The sequence below is a fragment of the Hesperophylax consimilis genome, chromosome 25, assembly GCF_061612785.1.
Source record: "Hesperophylax consimilis isolate HC1 chromosome 25, BYU_Hcon_1.0, whole genome shotgun sequence".
Taxonomy (NCBI): domain Eukaryota; kingdom Metazoa; phylum Arthropoda; class Insecta; order Trichoptera; family Limnephilidae; genus Hesperophylax; species Hesperophylax consimilis.
This window is the reverse complement of record NC_142860.1, coordinates 24,191,551-24,210,124: the sequence shown is the minus strand read 5'-3', so window position 1 is coordinate 24,210,124 and position 18,574 is coordinate 24,191,551. Positions and strand designations below refer to the sequence as shown.

Sequence of the window (18,574 nt, the reverse complement as noted above, 5' to 3'; positions counted from 1 at the left end):
ATTTCTCACAGCCTCCCCAAAGATGACATAGGTCTTGAGGGAAATTATTTTCCTCAGGGAGCCCTGTGTGGGGGTTAATGTAAAAAAATACGACGATGTATGCACTGATAAATATCCCTCGGGACCTACTGTTTGGAGTTAATATAACAATCTCTGCAGGGGTGGGCAGAGAAGATGGAGTGTCGCACCTTTCTTGTCACCCGCTTATTATTTATTTATTTATTTATTGGATGATTTTTATAGCGCCGCTTTTGCGAAATATCACCTCAGGGGCGCTCTTGATTATATTCATTTATACATAGTCTTATATTGAACTTGACTGTTTAATAACGTATGTGACCGCACCAGAGTCACAAATGTCCGGAGCCATGACCACGACAACCCCAAATTGGGGTGCGTTTGAGATTGAGAGAAGACGGGAGGGGATGAAGATGTGGAAGAGGATTTTAAGATAATTATTAACGATGATCTCACAACAGGGCGATACTGAATATCTACCAATCTAGAACGCGGTGCAAATGAAAGTCATAAGATGCTAGGGTGAGGTCATCATCGATAGATAAAATTTAAAAAAATACTACCTAGCAGTTACTATTAAAAATCCAGTTTTCCAAGCATACAATTTAATAATTCTAGTAAATGAAAACAGGGGCACACTTAATACGAACATTTTATTTTAAAAACAAAAGTAAGAATTTCAGTTTCTGGACATGGAAAATAATGCATTTGAATAGCTATTTCTGAAGTCTTTTTTTCATGCCATGTTTTGATATAATAAAACATACTTTATATAAGGTTAGTTTTTTATTAACTTTTTAATTCAACCCAAACTAAGAACCTACTTTAGAATCCTAGGTTTAAATACGAGAAGAAAAAAACAAAACTTAAAACATTGACAACAATAACAATGGTCGCCAGGTGACAAATAGATTTTAATTTTAAGGAAAATAACTATTAAAAATCATTATTTTTTGAAATACTTCTTTTCTCATTATTATCTAACTACTGTCAAGTATTTTAAAAATAAAATGTACGAATTAGGCGCGTCCCTATTTTCTGTATATTTACCATAATTCTAAACACCTGTGTTAAACATACACATCTAAAACTTTCGCTTGTTCCGCAGTCTTGTATTACAAAACCGATAAAACGTAGTGAACGAATCTTTGTTTATTGTTATTACCGTTAATTCAGCTGTGCCTGTCTCCACTTTCGTTTTGGTTTCAGAATTTCACTCGACGAAATAATAAGCAAGAAAGCAGGTAGATATTCATAAACATAAACACAGGTGTATGGGAGATTTGCACTATAAATTATTCACATAAGCCAGGACTTCGTGCAAATATAGAACAAGTGCAAATAACACTTGGCAAAACAGAGAAAGTTCGCAACAAAAACCAAAAGCCTTTTTAGTCAATTTATGAGAATCTCGCTGATCGAGAAAATCATCCCGTTACTTTCAGTAAACCCCGACACTTCCTAAAGGGTTTTCCAATAAGAAGTGTTATTGGTGAATAGATTGCGCTATCGAGAGATGATTAATGATTTTTTTATGGCCGGAATTGGATGGTATTGATCTGAACAACGTTTACTTTCAACAGGACTACGCTACGTGTCACACAAGCAACGGAACCATTGATCTTTTACGGGAAAAGTTTCCGGACCGTGTTATCTCTCGAAGAGGTGATCACAATTGGCCACCGAGATCTTGTGATTTAACACCTTGCGACTTCTTCCTTTGGAGGCACGTGAAAGAGAAGGTCTACGCCAACAGCCCAGCGTCGATTCAAGACCTCAAAGATGGAATTCGTGAGGCTATCGAGGACATAAGGCAGCCACTTTGCGATTTGGTTATGGAAAATTTCATGAAAAGGATATGGTCCTGTAGGCGTGGTCGTGGTGGTCATTTGACTGATGTTATTTTTCACTATTAACGGCATACCTTCTCTTTATAATGAAATAAACATTCGATCATTTATATTAAAAAATGGCATTTTTCTTTGAATATCAACATAACACCTCTTATTGGAAAACCCGTTATTATATCCGAGTCGACAGTGAGAAAAAAATCGTAAACAAGTAAACGTAAACAATTATTATTTTGGCAACACCATAGAAAAAATGTTTTTCCACTTTTTTAAGCACAGCAGATAGGTACTGGTGATAGCTCTGTTATGAAGTCTCCAAAAATGTCTCCCTCTTTCAGGCAAACAACGTTTTTCACAGAAAACAGAGCTTTTAATTTTCCAGTTTTCCGCGTATTCTACAGATTTTTTGCAGTTCAATTATTATTCGGTATTACCACAAGTGGTAGAATTTGTAACAGAAGCCAGCGAGGTAGCAAGGTAGGTACTGGGTTGGAAGGTAGCTAGTACCTGCCTGGTTAGCTTGCTGGCTGGCTGCCGACGTTAGAAAGTGACATGGTGACCCCGTTTGGGTGACCTAACGCCAAACAGAGCGGACCACTTGGCTACCGCTAATTTTTCGCGCAGTACTGCAGTACCCACCTAACGATACTATAAAGTGTCAGCTACACTACTCGCTTCGACGCTTCGACGAAGTCCTCGACGAAGTTAGCCGAAGTTCGAAGTGCGTGCCCACACACTCGTGCAACTTCGCGAGTAACGCTTCGAGTCCTTTGACTCGGGCGCATTTACCGACAACAATCGGAAGTCGGGCGAAGCGAAGCGAAGTTGCCCGAAGCGAAGTGAAGTTCGTGCCCACACTATCGTATTCGGTCAACTTCGCGAGTAGTGTAGCTGGGCTTTAAGGAACACAACTCGGGATGTCTTGCAAAATTATTGGGGTAAGAATATGTTATGGGGCGGGAAAGAAGTGGCGATAGGAAAATCTGGTTGCTAGAAAGACAACCTCCGTGGCCGAAGGGGTAAAGATCATACAACATACCCCTATTGTGGATGCCATAGCCTTACTGGCTACAGATAGTTGGGAGCAGTTTGAACTCTTGTGCGATATTCACCTTCAAAATGTATTCACTTGTCTGTTAAGTATTTTCCAATATAGATCTTTATCCTCCCTTGAGGGTATGAAAATTGCAGAACTAAAAATAATAATGTGAATGCGGCAGTTTAAAGTGAATAATGTAGACTTTCGAGGATATGTTGAATCAAAACAATAGAATATAAAATAAAAATACTTAGCATAGATAAACGTTTTGAATTTGACAAAACAAAAGTAATTAATATGGATTGGAATATTTTGATAAGCTTCTTGGTAAAGGCGCCGTTACCAGGAGATTTTTACACTAATTTTTTTACTACTTGGAAGTTTGGAAGGTGCATCGTAGTTGTCAATTATATATCAGTTTGACATTTTCAGTACACAAGGCAAGTTACTCGAAGTGATAGGATTGTAAAACCCCAGCAAGGAGCACTCCTATCCCGGTGGAAAGTTATAGACACTCTCAGTATCGTCCTAGCGAGAGAACACCAATCAAAATTAAACGTTGCGCGTGAAATGATTTTTGCAGCGTTAAGTTACTAGACCTGAATAGCCAAATACATTGTGTTTACTTCCTCGTTCTCACCTCCCACGTCTTACAGCCTCACAACACCCCCAAAACTTAACCCAAAGATATTAGAAGAACGAGATATGCTATGTTGTCCGCCGGACCGTAGGCGGAGTACTACCTAATTAGGGTACTTTGAATACTATCGGGACGTGTACGCACAGAAATCTGTTCTATGTATTAGTGCGGATACCTTAGCGTAAGTGAAGGTGTGCAGTAGTATTGGTGAACAAAACCGGCGACACTGGGCAAAACAATTTCACATGGTATGAACTGCTCATAGCACATCTCGTTCTTCTAATATCTTTGACTTAACCCCAATTGTTCCATGCCACTAAAAGTATCTTAATTTGAACAGTATATCTTATTCCGTCTCAAAGATAAGTCACAGTGTATTTATTTATTACCTATTTGGTACAATATTTTTTACATTTCAAAGTTTTCCAGTAATGTTGGCCTCGCTGGGTGGCTTGCCAGCGCTGAGGCCTTTATTTTATAATACGAAAATATAATCTACATAATACATTTAAAGAGAAAATGATACATTTAAAATATGATCTTGGGTGTTTGTGAGAGATGTGTGTTTATATTGGTTTTGTGTGTTACGGTAGGTTTTATTTTTATTTTATGCTATCACATTTTGGTAATATTGTCTTTTTTGTTCTTTAATCCATTTTGTAATTTTGTGTGTGAATTTATTTTTATTTTCCTCAATTTTAATTTCAAGTTTTACACTGTTGAAAGCTTTTATAGCATGGTATTGGTAGTGTCTTTGTCCAAAGCTTGAATTTACTGTCGGAGTTTTTATGTTTTCTTTGTACACTTGTCCATCGATCGAGTCCACCGTGCCGAAAATTTCCGCTCCAAAGGCGGAGTAAACGGGGTTAAGAGATGCAACCACCGCCATACAAATTATCACAATCCCATTTGGGCGATTAGCAGTTGTAACAACATGTCCCACTATAAATTAAAAATGGACGCAATAAAATTTATTATTATCCAGGGCTGGTGCTGTGCCTGGCTAGTGTTGGTAATATAATTGTTTTGTATCGATCTGTGTCCGTGACTACAGTTAGTCGGGCGTGAATAACGGCTTTATCGAAGACGAGAAAACAACGAAAGAAGCCACTAACTACGAGTCAGATTAAATTAAATTGATCAAAATTCGGAAAACCTTTTAAAATTTTTAAAATATCAGCCAAAAGCTAAACTTTGCTTGAAATTGATTAGCAATATTTGGTTACAAATAAAATCCGAATGAATAGCTAGGTGATTTTTACCCATACGACAAACATTTTTTTTCAGTGGCACATTGACAAGACCAAGAGTCAGAATCAAAAAGGTGTTTGAAATTGTTTTAGCTATGTTTGCTTAGAACCCCATATTGAGGTTACCACCGTCCATCGGCTACGGTCAGTGAACCAATAAATTGTGTTTTCAAATTTTAAAAAAATCAAAAAGCAGAAGACGGTTGGTTCTTAAGCAGCTAAAACACGGAAACCGTGAGCTGAGGCGCATTGAAATTTGCGGAGCTTTTCTGTCTAGAAGTTCTAGGTCAGTGCAACTAGTTCTAAATCCATAATGAGTTAAGGAGCTTCGTAAAATCTATAAGTCAATAGAATAAGAAAAGACGGCCATATTTTTAATCCTTAACCCGGCGTTACAAGGGGATACGTGTTCGAAATTTCATGTAGACAGTGACCTTCCTCTTGTGTTGAAAGTTGAGTGTGCAAAATTTGCAATCAATCTCGAAATAAAACTGTAGATTTGAATAAAAAAAAAACAAACCCACAAAGAATTAAGAAAGAAAGAAGTTTCGATAGATAGATTTTCAAAGAATTAGAAGAATAAATCAATCCGTAAAAGTTATTTTACTATAATACTGTACTTAAAAAATACATATATTTTCTTTGCTTTGACTGAAGATTGAACCTTCCTTACCAGGGACTGAAGTCAACAACGCAAACACATAAATAAATCAAATTCTAATTGGATAGATAGTACTTAGACATTTATTTCGTTAATTAACTGCTTTAAACTTTGATTTATTAATTATAGTGACTAATTACTTTTATAGAAAAAGGATAAAATTATCTTTCCGGTGTACGCATTTAAAATAAACATTACCTTTTCTAAATAATAAAATTTTAATATCAGACATGAAAAATGTCACAAACAGAACTCGACATTTTTTTATTTCGGTACGATATTTTTAACATTTCAGAGTTATCAGTAATGTTGGCCTCACTGGGTGGCTTACCCGTGCTGAGGCCTTATTTCGAAAACAATTCGTTTTGTTTGGGGAATTTGTAAGAAAACTGTAACTTCACTTTAATTTCGTTCGTAAAAAATATATATTTTCTAAAATTTTCATTTTGGCTATTTTTAGGATTTTATTTATGGCATCCAGCATAAATATTTGAGGCAAAGAATTATCATATCTTTTCAAACGTCAAAAAAATTACGTATTTCCGATAGATAGAAAAAAAGATAAAAATAATTTTATAAAATGGACGCCCGGTCATATATGACCCTAAAACTCTGAAGGGGTTAATCAAAATGGTAGACATGGAGGTGATTGATCCGCCAGTAAAACCATTATCCTGATAATGAAACAATGCAGCAATAATCGTTGCGGTGCATCACGTACGCGTCGCGAAAAAGTCATAAACCCGACGATGACGTATTCCCAGTATTGCAAGCAGGCTGCAATCAGAGTACGTTTATGTCAGTTTATGACTTTCGAGAAGTCAGGGGTGTTTAACCCGGGGCATGTAACAGGGGAACTCGCATGTTGCTACGATAACAGGCCCTAAAGCCTCGTTAATACGAATACACAAGACAAACATATATCCATACTAACAGCCTTACTAAAGAAATCACTTCACAAACGTTAAACAGTGCTTTTGTTACAAATTGTATATAAAGACTGTAAAAGTTTGGATTCGAGTTGGTACTAATAAAAAAATCTTGCATTTCAGCAGCTGGCACGTGAAATTCTCGTCTTGAAAAAGTGAGGTTATGTCAGAGTTTTATTTTTACTGATTGTTACCGCGTGAATTAAATAAGAATTCGATGAAAGTGTTTTTTTTTTAAATTAATATATTATGTATGTGTAGGTAAATATAGATCATAAAAATCAACGTTTATATTGCGTTAACAATGAATTCAAAATAAATAAGTGAATAATTTTATTGAAAAATAAAGTTAATCAAGGAAAACTGTAACAAATAATCTTGGCCATAAAATAGCAGGTATTTAAAAAATGTTATTTTTTATTCGTTCATAATTACAAGTATTTGTAAAAAAAATCTACTCTAGCGAAACGATCCAAAGCGTATTTAGTTGGTATTTATAATGCAAACCGATTCGTAGTAACGATTAATCGAAAATAGTGGCTTTCGCTGATAGTTTCGCCAAAAGCGCCCCTGACAACAAAATGGCGCTATACAAATAGGTAAGCATTATTACTTGAGAGCAGAAAGTATGTGCGCCGAAGCACCAAATACCCTCAAACTGTGAGCCCGGGGTATTAAAATATGCGTGCAGTTTTTTCTGTCCTGGAATTTCTAGGTGAACGCAACTATTTTAAGCTAGCAATGTCATTTCTAATAGTTAAAAGTACTGAGGGGATGGACAAGCAATAGGGAGTATTCATTGTCAGCAATGTCAGCAGTGGCAGAATTTTGGAAATGATTACAGTTAAATTAATTAATTACATAAAAAAATATTCCTGGTCATAAAACCACATTTGGTCAAAGAAATTATATTTATTTTGCGACGAAACTCCACAGCATCCTTCCTCCTGATATAAAGTGAATAGAAAATTTTAATTATTACAAATCAAGAATAAAAATCTGGCTGAAAGAGATTAGTGAAAAACGACTGATAAAACAGAAATTAATAAATTTAGTTCGCCTCAGCAAAGGTCACCCTAGTGAGGAGGACTGAGACATACGATTTACTATACATATATTTAATATCATATTTTGTATGTACAATGTTTATAGTCGCTATAATTTTTTTGTTAAGTTACAATACACAATAACAACTACCTGGAGCCAGCAGAGCTTTGGCATCAAGAATGGTGTGAGACTGGAAAAGTTTTAGAGGGAAAGGAAAAGTACAGTGGATGTTGAGATCTGGACACCAAAAAAATCTAAAATACATTCGAAACAAAAATTTCGAGTTTTAATGGTAAATCGCCAGGGAGATACTGAGAATACCACTTACCCACCACCCTGATAAGATATTATGTAAGACCTAACAATCAGATTTGATTTCTAATCAGATCGTAATTATTGTAGGACAATAAACACTTGTTATGTAATAATAATTTAACTGTGAAGTTAACATAAAATTATATATTGTGTTTCAGTGTCATTTAGGAGTCAAACTCAAATTAATTGTGTTTACTGTAAGCAAATTAAAAAAGACTGATACATCAAAGATAAGATAAAGAGATAAGTCATTTGATTAAATTACATACGTTATTAATAATAATTAATGTTTTAATAAAAAAATATTTTACATTTTTATATATAAATAAAAATGTAAAAGTTCGTTTGTTCAAAATCTAAAATCTCCGAAAGTTCTACACTAACTGCTTTGAAATTTTTGATTAGTTTTTCACCTTATCGCTCTAGCTTACAGGTGCGATCCCTGGAAGGGATGACCTATTATAATAGGTCATGTTTCAGTACCAGAGAGCGAGTTGCTTCTCTGTGCCTACGCGCTACTTCAGTGAAGCTCTGGCAGGTCTGACCCAAGAGATGCTTCGTAAACCGTCTGCTTCGGAGTTCAGCTAACCCAGAGGGAGAAAATGATTGAAACCCTTTTTGTAAAACACAGGGTTAAGGGATATATTACGTTCTTTTGGGAGGAATGATACAAGTATAACCTGTTTCCCAGTGAATCCGTAAAGGAATGATACAGATGTAATCTGTTTCCCAGTGAACCCATAAATGAATGATACAGATGTAACTTGTTTCTCAGTAAACCAATAAAGTGCTTGTTGAAGTGTATTGCACTATCTTCTTACTTTTGTTGAACTGCTATAAACAGGCGTCATACTTGCAAATTACTTTAGTTGAACTGCTATAAACAGGCGTCATACATGCAAATTACTTTTGTTGAACTGCTATAAACAGGTGTCATACATGCAAATTACTTTTGTTGAACTGCTATAAACAGGCGTCATAAATGCAAATTACTTTTGTTGAACTGCTATAAACAGGCGTCATACTTGCAAATTACTTTTGTTGAACTGCTATAAACAGGCGTCATAAATGCAAATTACTTTTGTTGAACTGCTATAAACAGGCGTCATACTTGCAAATTGATTGTACCCAAAATAAAGACTAATTGTGATCACCATTTAAAAAGTGCTTTTATTTAATAGTATCATTTTTTTTAGAGGATTGAACCTTCTTGCCCAGGGACTGACTAAAATGAGTGAATCCTAATTGGATGGTACTGAGATTTATTTCGTATATTAATTGCTGTAAATTTTCATAATGTCATCCAATTTCAGAGAAATGCGTGTGTGCATAAGTGCTACCAAAAGTTGATAGAATGCACTGTCATCGACGAGTTTCAGCTCGATCGGATTTCGGGAAGTGGAAATATCCACTTCCAAGATTATTTTTATTCATTCAATCGAGAAAACAAAACCAAAATTCAAATAAATGTACAGCGTCCCTCAGGTGATTTTGCACAAAAACGGCGCCATACAAAAAATCCAAATATTATTAAAAACTCAGCGTTGCGACTAATGTGAACCTTTCTTTTACTTTTCAATTTGTGATATCAATTCATTTTATTGGTATGTTATTGTTTATGTGGATTCTTAACTTCCAAGAAAAGATAACATTATATTTAAAAAAATGTGTAATGCAATTTACTAGCAAACCCAGCATTGTGTGCAAAGCTTTCTTCGTAGAAAAATTATAATTGAATCTGATACTTTATATTGGAGTGATTTGTCAGCTTTCTTGGAAGAGTCAATTAAATTATTGCTATGTAATCTTTGTTTCTGATAATGCATTAGGACGTATGATAATTCTCATAGGAGCATAATATCAAAGCATACGTTTATTTATTTGTTATTTAAAGGAAATATACATATTTCACTTTCTTAACTTGAAAGTACAACATGGAAAAAATCTAATTATTTTTGAAAGTACATTTTAATTTTGCTCGCAAATCTTAAAAGCATCAGTTTTTTCTTAATTATATTCAGTCTATTTATTTTTGTCAAGCTATGGGGAAGGAGATTGTATGTGTGCACACTGCACACCCTCATGGCATATGTTTCTTTTACCACTTTCAAGTCTACTGAATTTATGTACAGTTTATTATTTTGTCTTGTTTATTGTCATAATTCGATCGATACTAGGGATTTGTTTGCCAAAACTTATATCAAAACACCAACCAAGAGAAGACAAAAAAATACTTCGTTTATCAGTTGTGTAAAATTTAAAACTTGTTTGGATTTTTTCAATCGAATCGGAGATACATCTTGAAACGAAGTTGTAAACCATAAATAGACTTTATCACTAACCCCATTACTAATAAATGTAATTAAAATTTTACACAACTGATAAACAACCGTTTACCCCAAATTAAAGGTCGTTTATCAATAATTGTGTAAAATGTAAAACATGTTTAATTAATCTTTAATTTAAGGCTCTCAGTATTTGTTCTGAAAAGAGAGTAAGCCAGTACTCGCTGTAAGTATTTAACTCATTCCATCCTACCACTAGCCGAGCGTCTTACCTACCGAGCTATCAAACAGCTTATGATAAATGCACAAGAAAATGGTTCATTGGAATAGGACTTTAAAAAAATTTTTGCAATTGATTGCCAACTGACCAAGTGGGCAATGATCAAAATGTTATTGCGAATGTGAATTCCATGCTCAGTGTTGTGTGATATATAGACTCTGTGATATATAATGTTATCCTTTCATTAATATTTTAAATAAAAACAATTAATTCATCACTGAGCAAGTCAGCTGATAACAATCTTGATTTTTATGAATCACCTGTCTGGGTGACTCAGATGAAAATCTGAATTAAAAATGAAAATAATAGCTGACTAAATAATCACTCAGATGTATATAGATAAGACAATTGGTAACAGGTCTTCGCCAAACCAAGACAATGCTTTATGGACAATGTACTAGTCAGGGATTTGAAATTTTATCGTGATTTTTTTTTAGGTTATCACGTATACCGTGTTGATTTAGGATTAACGCAGGCCAAAGGCATCACCTCCTATATACGTAAAACACGCACTCCACCACAATCTACACATTTGCCCCGATGATGGGACACTTTGGCTAAAGAGGGAAGAACCGCAATAGGGCTAAATAACCCAAAAAATATTCACAATAATGTACCGGTCAAACCGGAGAGAAGGATTATAGGTGGAAGAAAATATGTAATTTTATGATCAAAGCGAGTAAACTCTACAAGAGCTGCATAGCCATCGGCAGTGAGTGAGAAATCAAATGCATTGAATAATTTATTTGATTATACACTGTCCAAATTATTATTATTTTTTTATTTATTTATTAGGTACAATATTTTTTACAATTAAAGTTTTCCAGTAATGTAGGCCTCACTGGGTGGCTTGCCCGTGCTGAGGCCTTCATTTTATAATATGAAAATATAAACTACATAATACATTTAATGAGAAAAATTATTCATTTAAAATTAAATTAAAAATACATAATAATATATTTAAAATTAAAAAAATAGTACATTGAAAATAATCTTGTGTGTTTGTGAGTGATGTGTGTTTATATTGGTTTTGTGTGTTACGTGTAGGTTTTATTTTTATTTTATGCTATGAAATTTTGGTAATATTGTCTTTTTTGTTCTTTTTTTTATCCATAAATTTTTTTTTTTTTTTACAAGCAATCTGATCACTTTAGGGCAAGTGTAAGGTTTTTCAACATAAGTTTACTAGCAAATGATGAAGAGGAGTAAGAACCACCGATTGCAAAATAATGGATGATTTAAAAAAATCTTTGGCCGTGTTTGGTGACCAGATCTGAAATTCCAGGTACTTTCTCACTTTCCTTTTCCCCTTCACAATACATTCAGCCTCACAACATACCCAAATTGGGGATGCCATAATCTCACTAGCTTCAGACAGTTGGAACTCTTGTGCGGTGTCACATATTAAAAATGTGCATATTATTATAATCTCTCGTTGACGGCGATGCTAATAATGCACATTTAGGAACCGCTGACGGTGTGCAAGTGCGGCACTAAATTAAAAAGTCAGCGAAGACATGATTTATGGCTGCCTTTATAATTGAAGACATTTCAATACGAGAAACTGTATATCTCCCGTAAGTTCTCTAGCCATAGGCCCATAATGCTATATTCCATGCTTCACTTTATTCCTTTGACAGTGGGGTTGGGTTATGCACAATGCAAAAGTGAGAATGTTGATGTAGTCATGCAAAAACTAATTCGATTTTCAACAATATTCCATATCTGTATAACAGTCACGTTCCGAGCGACAACCTAAAAAGATGTAGACCACTGCAAAGGCAGGCACTTGCCCAAAATACGATATAAAATACACTCTGTCAACTACTAATTTGTCATCCCAAAAACCCAGCAATTTGTGAAAGCGGGAATACAAACTATGCTAAAAACGAAAACAGGTGTATCGTAAAAACAAACAAAAATTTCCATTTTTTGGATCAAAATTAAGGTGTCATATTTACGCTTGCGAGAAGACTCCAATGTGTAAACTTATCCAAACAAAAAACGTGGCAGAACGAAACGAACCGAAAAACCCCAATTTGGTTGATTCAATTGTTGTGTATCAACCGTCGAGTTGCGTACAGACGATGCGATGGTTGGTTCAATATCGTCAATTGCTCCTATGGGAGCATGCCTCCAGTTTAATCCTCATATAATGTAAATAAATCCATTATAACTTCAGGGGTCATTAGTCATACCTGTCATTTTTTAATTAGTTATGTATGCTCACAAACTACGCAAGATGGCTCACTAGGCAGACTGAGTAAAGATGATTCAACCGCTTAACCACACTAGACGATTCAACTTCGTTGGCAGTTGGATGCTCTGGCGGTAAGACCGTTCAACTTGATAGCCACGCCCCCTTATCCATCTGCACATGGTTCAACTTAACCAGATTGATACAACCGCTCAACCAAATTGAGTCGACCGTGGGGGTCAAAACACATGTGACAACCGTAAAGTCGCTAGAATACACAAAGGACTAACGGAAATGTTATAAAACAACAATAATGAACCCCGGTGGTTGGTAACATGGGTGTGAGAGCAAGCTAGAAAGCAGGAAGTAACTGCACTCATTAAGTAAGAGTTAGATAACCTAAGCCGGTGTACAAAACTTGGCGCTTAGGTCTAAGCATGCGGCGAACTACTGAATTTGACATAAGAATACCGGTGAATTATAGAGCTTGATTTTGTGCTTTCAACTAATAAAAATTAATAGCTGATATACTAGTTGTCGGATAATCGAGCGGCAGAAAACCGAGAGAGCATTGTATAAAGAATGTAAAAATATTTTTATATATTCATCTTCTATTGTATGGTGGGGTGTCCAAGAGAAACATCAAGGTCCCCAAGTCAGTCTAGGACCTCAGGTGTCGGGGAATACTGGAAAGATGGGATTGAGACCTATACCAACGATGGGTAGAAAGGGTAAGAAGTAGACTAGTGGCTCACCGTATGTGTGGTATTCCAATGGCTCCGTGCAGGACCCTGTATAGTTTGCTCTCGTATAGAAGTTGTGGATGCCGCGAACTGACGGGTTCCATTTTAATTGCCACTTCCTGCAAAAGTAAATAAAAGCATACATAAAATGGTCACAACTGAAATTTCTTCATAATGTATTATAGATGGTGCCATTTGTAGGAAACCCAGCACGGTATAATGGTAATACGAACTACCTCAAAAGAGGGCTGATTTCGAAGGTATTCAAACTTAACAGGTGATTTACTTTGATATGGAACCAAGGGACTACTGTGGTATTATTTGGTACCATGAGAAAATAACTACAAGCATAAGACAATCACAACTGCAATCTTTTGATACCATTCAAGATCGGTCTCTTTTCTAGGGAACTTAGTATGATGCTAGAGTAATGTTGTAGAGTGACGTCAAATTCTCAAGAGAGGATTTAAATTCAAAGTTTATTGGGGTACGGAGGTGATCAATGTGCATTGAATTGTGATTGACGGAACTTCAATAGACTCATCAATATTTTCTCGCCAGTTGCATTGTGGACGTCTGCAGAAACATCTAGTGTATGAATACGATGATAATCTTTTGATTTTACTTTCAATAACTCTGGACAGTCACGATATTATGCAACTATTAATAAAACTAAATCTCATTCCGCTATGAAACTGAATTCAAAGGGTTCGATAGATAGAGCAATTGAATGAATGATTGTCGTCGATTGATTGTCAATTTGAGTGCTCAATAAAAATTCGCAATAATGGGAAGCCTCAATTGCTTCAATTGCGTCAACAAATGATCCAATAGCAATTGATATTGAATTTCATGTAGATTTATGCAAGATTTCGTACATCCAGTAAGAAAAATACAAAATAATAATATTTCCAGGATTATATATATTTAATAAATGCATATTATATTTGTAGAAAGTAGAGAAAAGTCAGTGTTTTGTAATCAAGCCGTAAAAAATATATTTTCGGGCGCTTACCTCAGCTTACCTGGCTAAACCTCATGAATGAGGTACATCAAAATGATTTACAACGGAAAACTATATCTTAAAAAGATCTCACAACTTCAAAACTTTACCCCGAGCCATTTGTAAGTCCTCTAGCAATGCCAGGTGCACATAAGCTAGTTTATTTATAAAATAACTTCTTTTACATTTTATAAATGCTTTTTTTCCATACCATAACCACTGGACCTTGTTTGGCCACATTTTGGTCAATTTATGTTATTAATTAAGTGAAGATTTTATTCTTGCAATAATTTATACGTTTTTATATGGATTATTTCTATTTTAATCCAAGTAATGTAGGATAGGCAGTGCTTATGTGTCTATATGGATGGCATGCCTTTGAATTGCTACATAATTCTATATCTAAATGTCGGACTGTTCAGAGCCAGTGGGTCTAATGCTCTCTGATTGTTTGAGAATGCTACGACGGCAGGAATATTTAGGAGAAAGATTAAGAAAATCTGACTACAAACATAACTTAATGCAGGTAGACTGGAGAGATTCTAACAATATTCTCAATTGTAGACTGTGAATGTTGGTAAAAATTTAAACTAAAGTTGTTAAAAAGGTACTGACAGCAGAAATAGATTGGAGTTCCAACTGCTTGGAACCATTGGAACTACGGCATCCTAATTATGCCATGTTGTGCTACTTCCTTCTTTAGCCAACCTTTCGGACAGCATTACAGTGTCCATTATCAGGGCAGATGTGTAAAACGTCTAGCCAACGTTTCGGAGAGCATTCAGCGTCCATCTAACGGAGATAGCGCAACAAGGCATAATACCCCAAAAATAAGTCACTACAAGTAATTGAGTAATATTTTTTTTACGTAATGAAATATCACTTGAAAATGACATGTATGTAACGCAGTACAGAAGAGCAAGTACAACTGTGGCTTAAAATAATTTTCATTCTCAGGACATTGTAGCCAATGCACTATTATTATGTTTTGAACCAAGAATAGAATTCATGGGAAACCATTGTACGTTCAAATAACAGCATAAAGATCTGTGATTTCGCTTGTTGCATATTTTATTCCAACTCATTTTATGGCATTGCTGGTTCTACACTACACTTGATAAATAAATTTAAAAAACGTTTTTTAATATTTTTGGCCATGTTGGCTAAATCAAATTTCCAATATTATGATTCCAAGTCAAATGCATAACCTATTATGTATGGTATGGAAGTTTTTCTTTGACTTGTCTAACTATTCGGACATTCCAATATCATTTAAATTCTTCAATACAAGATGTAATGATAATTTAGTGAATAAACCGGTCATGAATAACAACGGAGTTTGTCAAATTATTCCACAATATGCATACTCTCCTAAAACTGTAAATTAATAATAGTGCAGTAAAGTACTTGATCAGCCATTTGTGGAGTAGACAAATAAAACTATTCTAAATTCAAATGGGATATTATTATTTTTTCAGGGTTACGAAAAACCAGACAATATTTGAAACATTCATCCAAATAAGTGGAAAATATTGTTTGTACAATGATGGATGACTTAACCAGCAAAGGGTTGAACCCGCTACACCAAGGTGGGAACCCGGCAGATTTGTCCACACGGCTATTAATAGATCTATTAATATAATACAAGTATTATCAAGAAGTATTTGCTTTTGCAGCCTTACAACTTACAACTAAAATCCACATAGTTTATAATACAGTGTCCGGAAACAGTGTTTCCCGCTTGTACTATGAGTTTCTGTGTGGTTTTTATAAACCTTGCTGCCATTGTTGACCCAACTATATGCATCTCCCTTAATCATAATAATAATGATTTTGGATGAAAATACACCGCACTTGATGTTTTTCATTTTATCTGCATGTGCCTGATAAAATAAGTCAAATTGTAATTTTAATATCAGCATATTATAGTGAATTTTACTAGCACCAACATATTGTAGGGCAAATGCCAAAAGTTGGTAAGTACGTTTTTTGAGTTTGCTATGATTTTAATGTCAATGTATTAAAATCTATGTATAGAATAAGTTTGGGTCCCCTATTTTCAGTAAGTAGGTTTAAAAACAGTAACCTTTTTATAAATCTTTGGAACTTTAATTAATAGAAAAGAAAAATATTATTAAAGCACTTACAAAAATAAGCATGTTTGTTCAAAATTTCTAAGCAATCGATGAAGAATTTATATTACTTAGGACGGGTTGTTTCGCAGAATATGAACAATTCATCAAATTTCAACTTTCATTTACGGGTTCTGTGAAAGTCCTATTCAAGTTCTGTTATTATATCATTACGGGCTAGTTGCTTGACATAACTGAAATAATAACAGAACTTCAAAATTAACTTTGAAATTTGAAGAATTGTTCAAACTCTCCAGAACAACCCGTCCTTAGGATATTTAAGATTTTGAATAAACAAATATTTTTATTTATATAGATTTTGAACCAAAACTGTACATAGTGGATTTTAATTGTAAACCTACAATATAAATCATAACTAAACATGATTATTAGTTAAGGCAGATTTGCTCATAAGTATATTATTAAAAAAATATATAAATCATTATTCCTCTGTGCCAACTAGGTATGCAATGTAAACAAGTACACTATAAATTGATAATTATTTAAGTAAATAAGTTTGTTTGTTTACAAATGCAAAGAAGCTTTTTTGATCTTGGTCATACAAGACAAAGGTCAACATTATGTACTTAAAAAAGCACATGTCAGAAAATAAAATAGCAAACCACAGAAGAATTTCTGTCACACTGTATTGATAAGTATTAGTTTCAATTCAAATGTATATCTTTCACTTATATTGATAAAAAGGACAATGACAACCTTTACATAAGACAGGTGAATATTTTTTTGAAGACAGATAAAGCTCTTTGGGTGTTTTTTGATCAGAATGTGAGTAACTGCACTTTTCATATTTTATTACTAAAATAAAAAGGCGTTTCCTTTGAGATTCGAAATACCTGACAATAGGAAATCTGTGTTTCACATGCCAATTTATATGATTTGAAATAAATAAAAAATACGACGAAAATTTTTATGGAAATATTCTCCATGAATCAAACATAGAAATTTAAGTATTTTATGTGAATGCTGAGCAAGTTAAGAAAAAACCTATAATTATTTGTTTATAGCAAAGAAACGCGTAATACCACTTTTCATAATTAAATATAAAATGTCTGAATTTACGTTATTTATTATAAGAGATAAGATAGAAGTCCAGGACACAAGCATCATTTTCTGAAGGACAGGTATTGTGAAAATGAGCAGTTTCAATACCCACAAACGTTGTTATAAGGTTATTTCTCAAGGAAAATACAAATTAAAGAAGTCCTTAAATCATAATCGATACATAGAAGGTAAAAATAAATAATTGCACCCGCTGTAGGGACGACTCATAAGTCCAGTTGGAAACATAACTGTTCTTCTGTAAGTGACAATACAATGTCGCAATACATCTCAATTATATACATAAAAGGCGTAACAAATGATTCTATCACGGACAGAACCAGGGAATCTGATTTGTTTTTCTGCATTTTCATTCAGTATAAGTTACTTCCACTTTGAAATATAATCGGTCTCGATGCACAAAAGAAATAGCGAGGGATTGATAAAATATGGCCGCCAACTGAAACACAGTTTCATAGCCATCGAGGATATTTTTAAGCGCCCCGTTTCGAACATATGCACAACACTTTCCACCAATTAGAAATTCGATCACAAGAACATTTTTCGTACGAACACAATATAATAACACTGTAGAATGCTTTAAAATCAAATTGCATTACCTCTCCATTTGTAATATTGATGCCCAAATAAATGTCACCAAATGAACCACTACCGATTTTGCGAACTATGCGATACCTCCCCGCTATCATTAAGTCTTTTTTATTCCCAAAGCGTAGCGCCATGGTTGTTTAAAATAATATTTGATAAGTCTATAAATTTGCTTATGCTATCACATATATTGTAAAAACCGTTCACACTTCCAACAGCAACCCGCTCAACACGCCGACATCTTCCCACGAATCATTTTGAGATTGTGACGTCACAAAACATGGCTGACGCCACCATTTTAAGAGGCCAGTAATAATTGCTTTTCGCATGGCAACATTAAACAAATATTCAGAAAATTTATCAATTACGACACAAAACCAACGTTAAAAAAAATTGAATGGCACTTAAAAATATTTTAAATTACGAAAATAAATCCCACCCTCCCTGAAAAAAATGAATACATTTATTTGCGTTCACAAATAAAAAATTCAAAAAGTAAGGAAATATATTTTTGATA

At 34.3% G+C, this 18,574-nt stretch overlaps 1 protein-coding gene across 7 annotated transcripts in view; it reads right to left on the bottom strand.

Moving 5' to 3' along the window:
* The window catches only part of LOC149411706 (casein kinase I-like), a 78,036-nt gene extending 59,719 nt beyond the window's left edge, over positions 1-18,317 (bottom strand). For all 7 annotated transcript variants that reach the window (XR_016304807.1, XR_016304806.1, XR_016304808.1 and 4 more), the window contains exons 1-2: positions 18,069-18,317; positions 13,267-13,373 (exon numbers count right to left, since the gene is read on the bottom strand). Coding sequence is in view for 4 of the 7 variants with exons in the window: in XM_089646848.1 (XP_089502974.1) it covers positions 13,267-13,373; positions 18,069-18,191 (230 nt within the window). In the remaining 3 variants the exon portion in view is untranslated. The remainder of the gene's footprint in view (positions 1-13,266; positions 13,374-18,068) is intronic.
* Between the last annotated feature and the right edge of the window lie 257 nt (positions 18,318-18,574).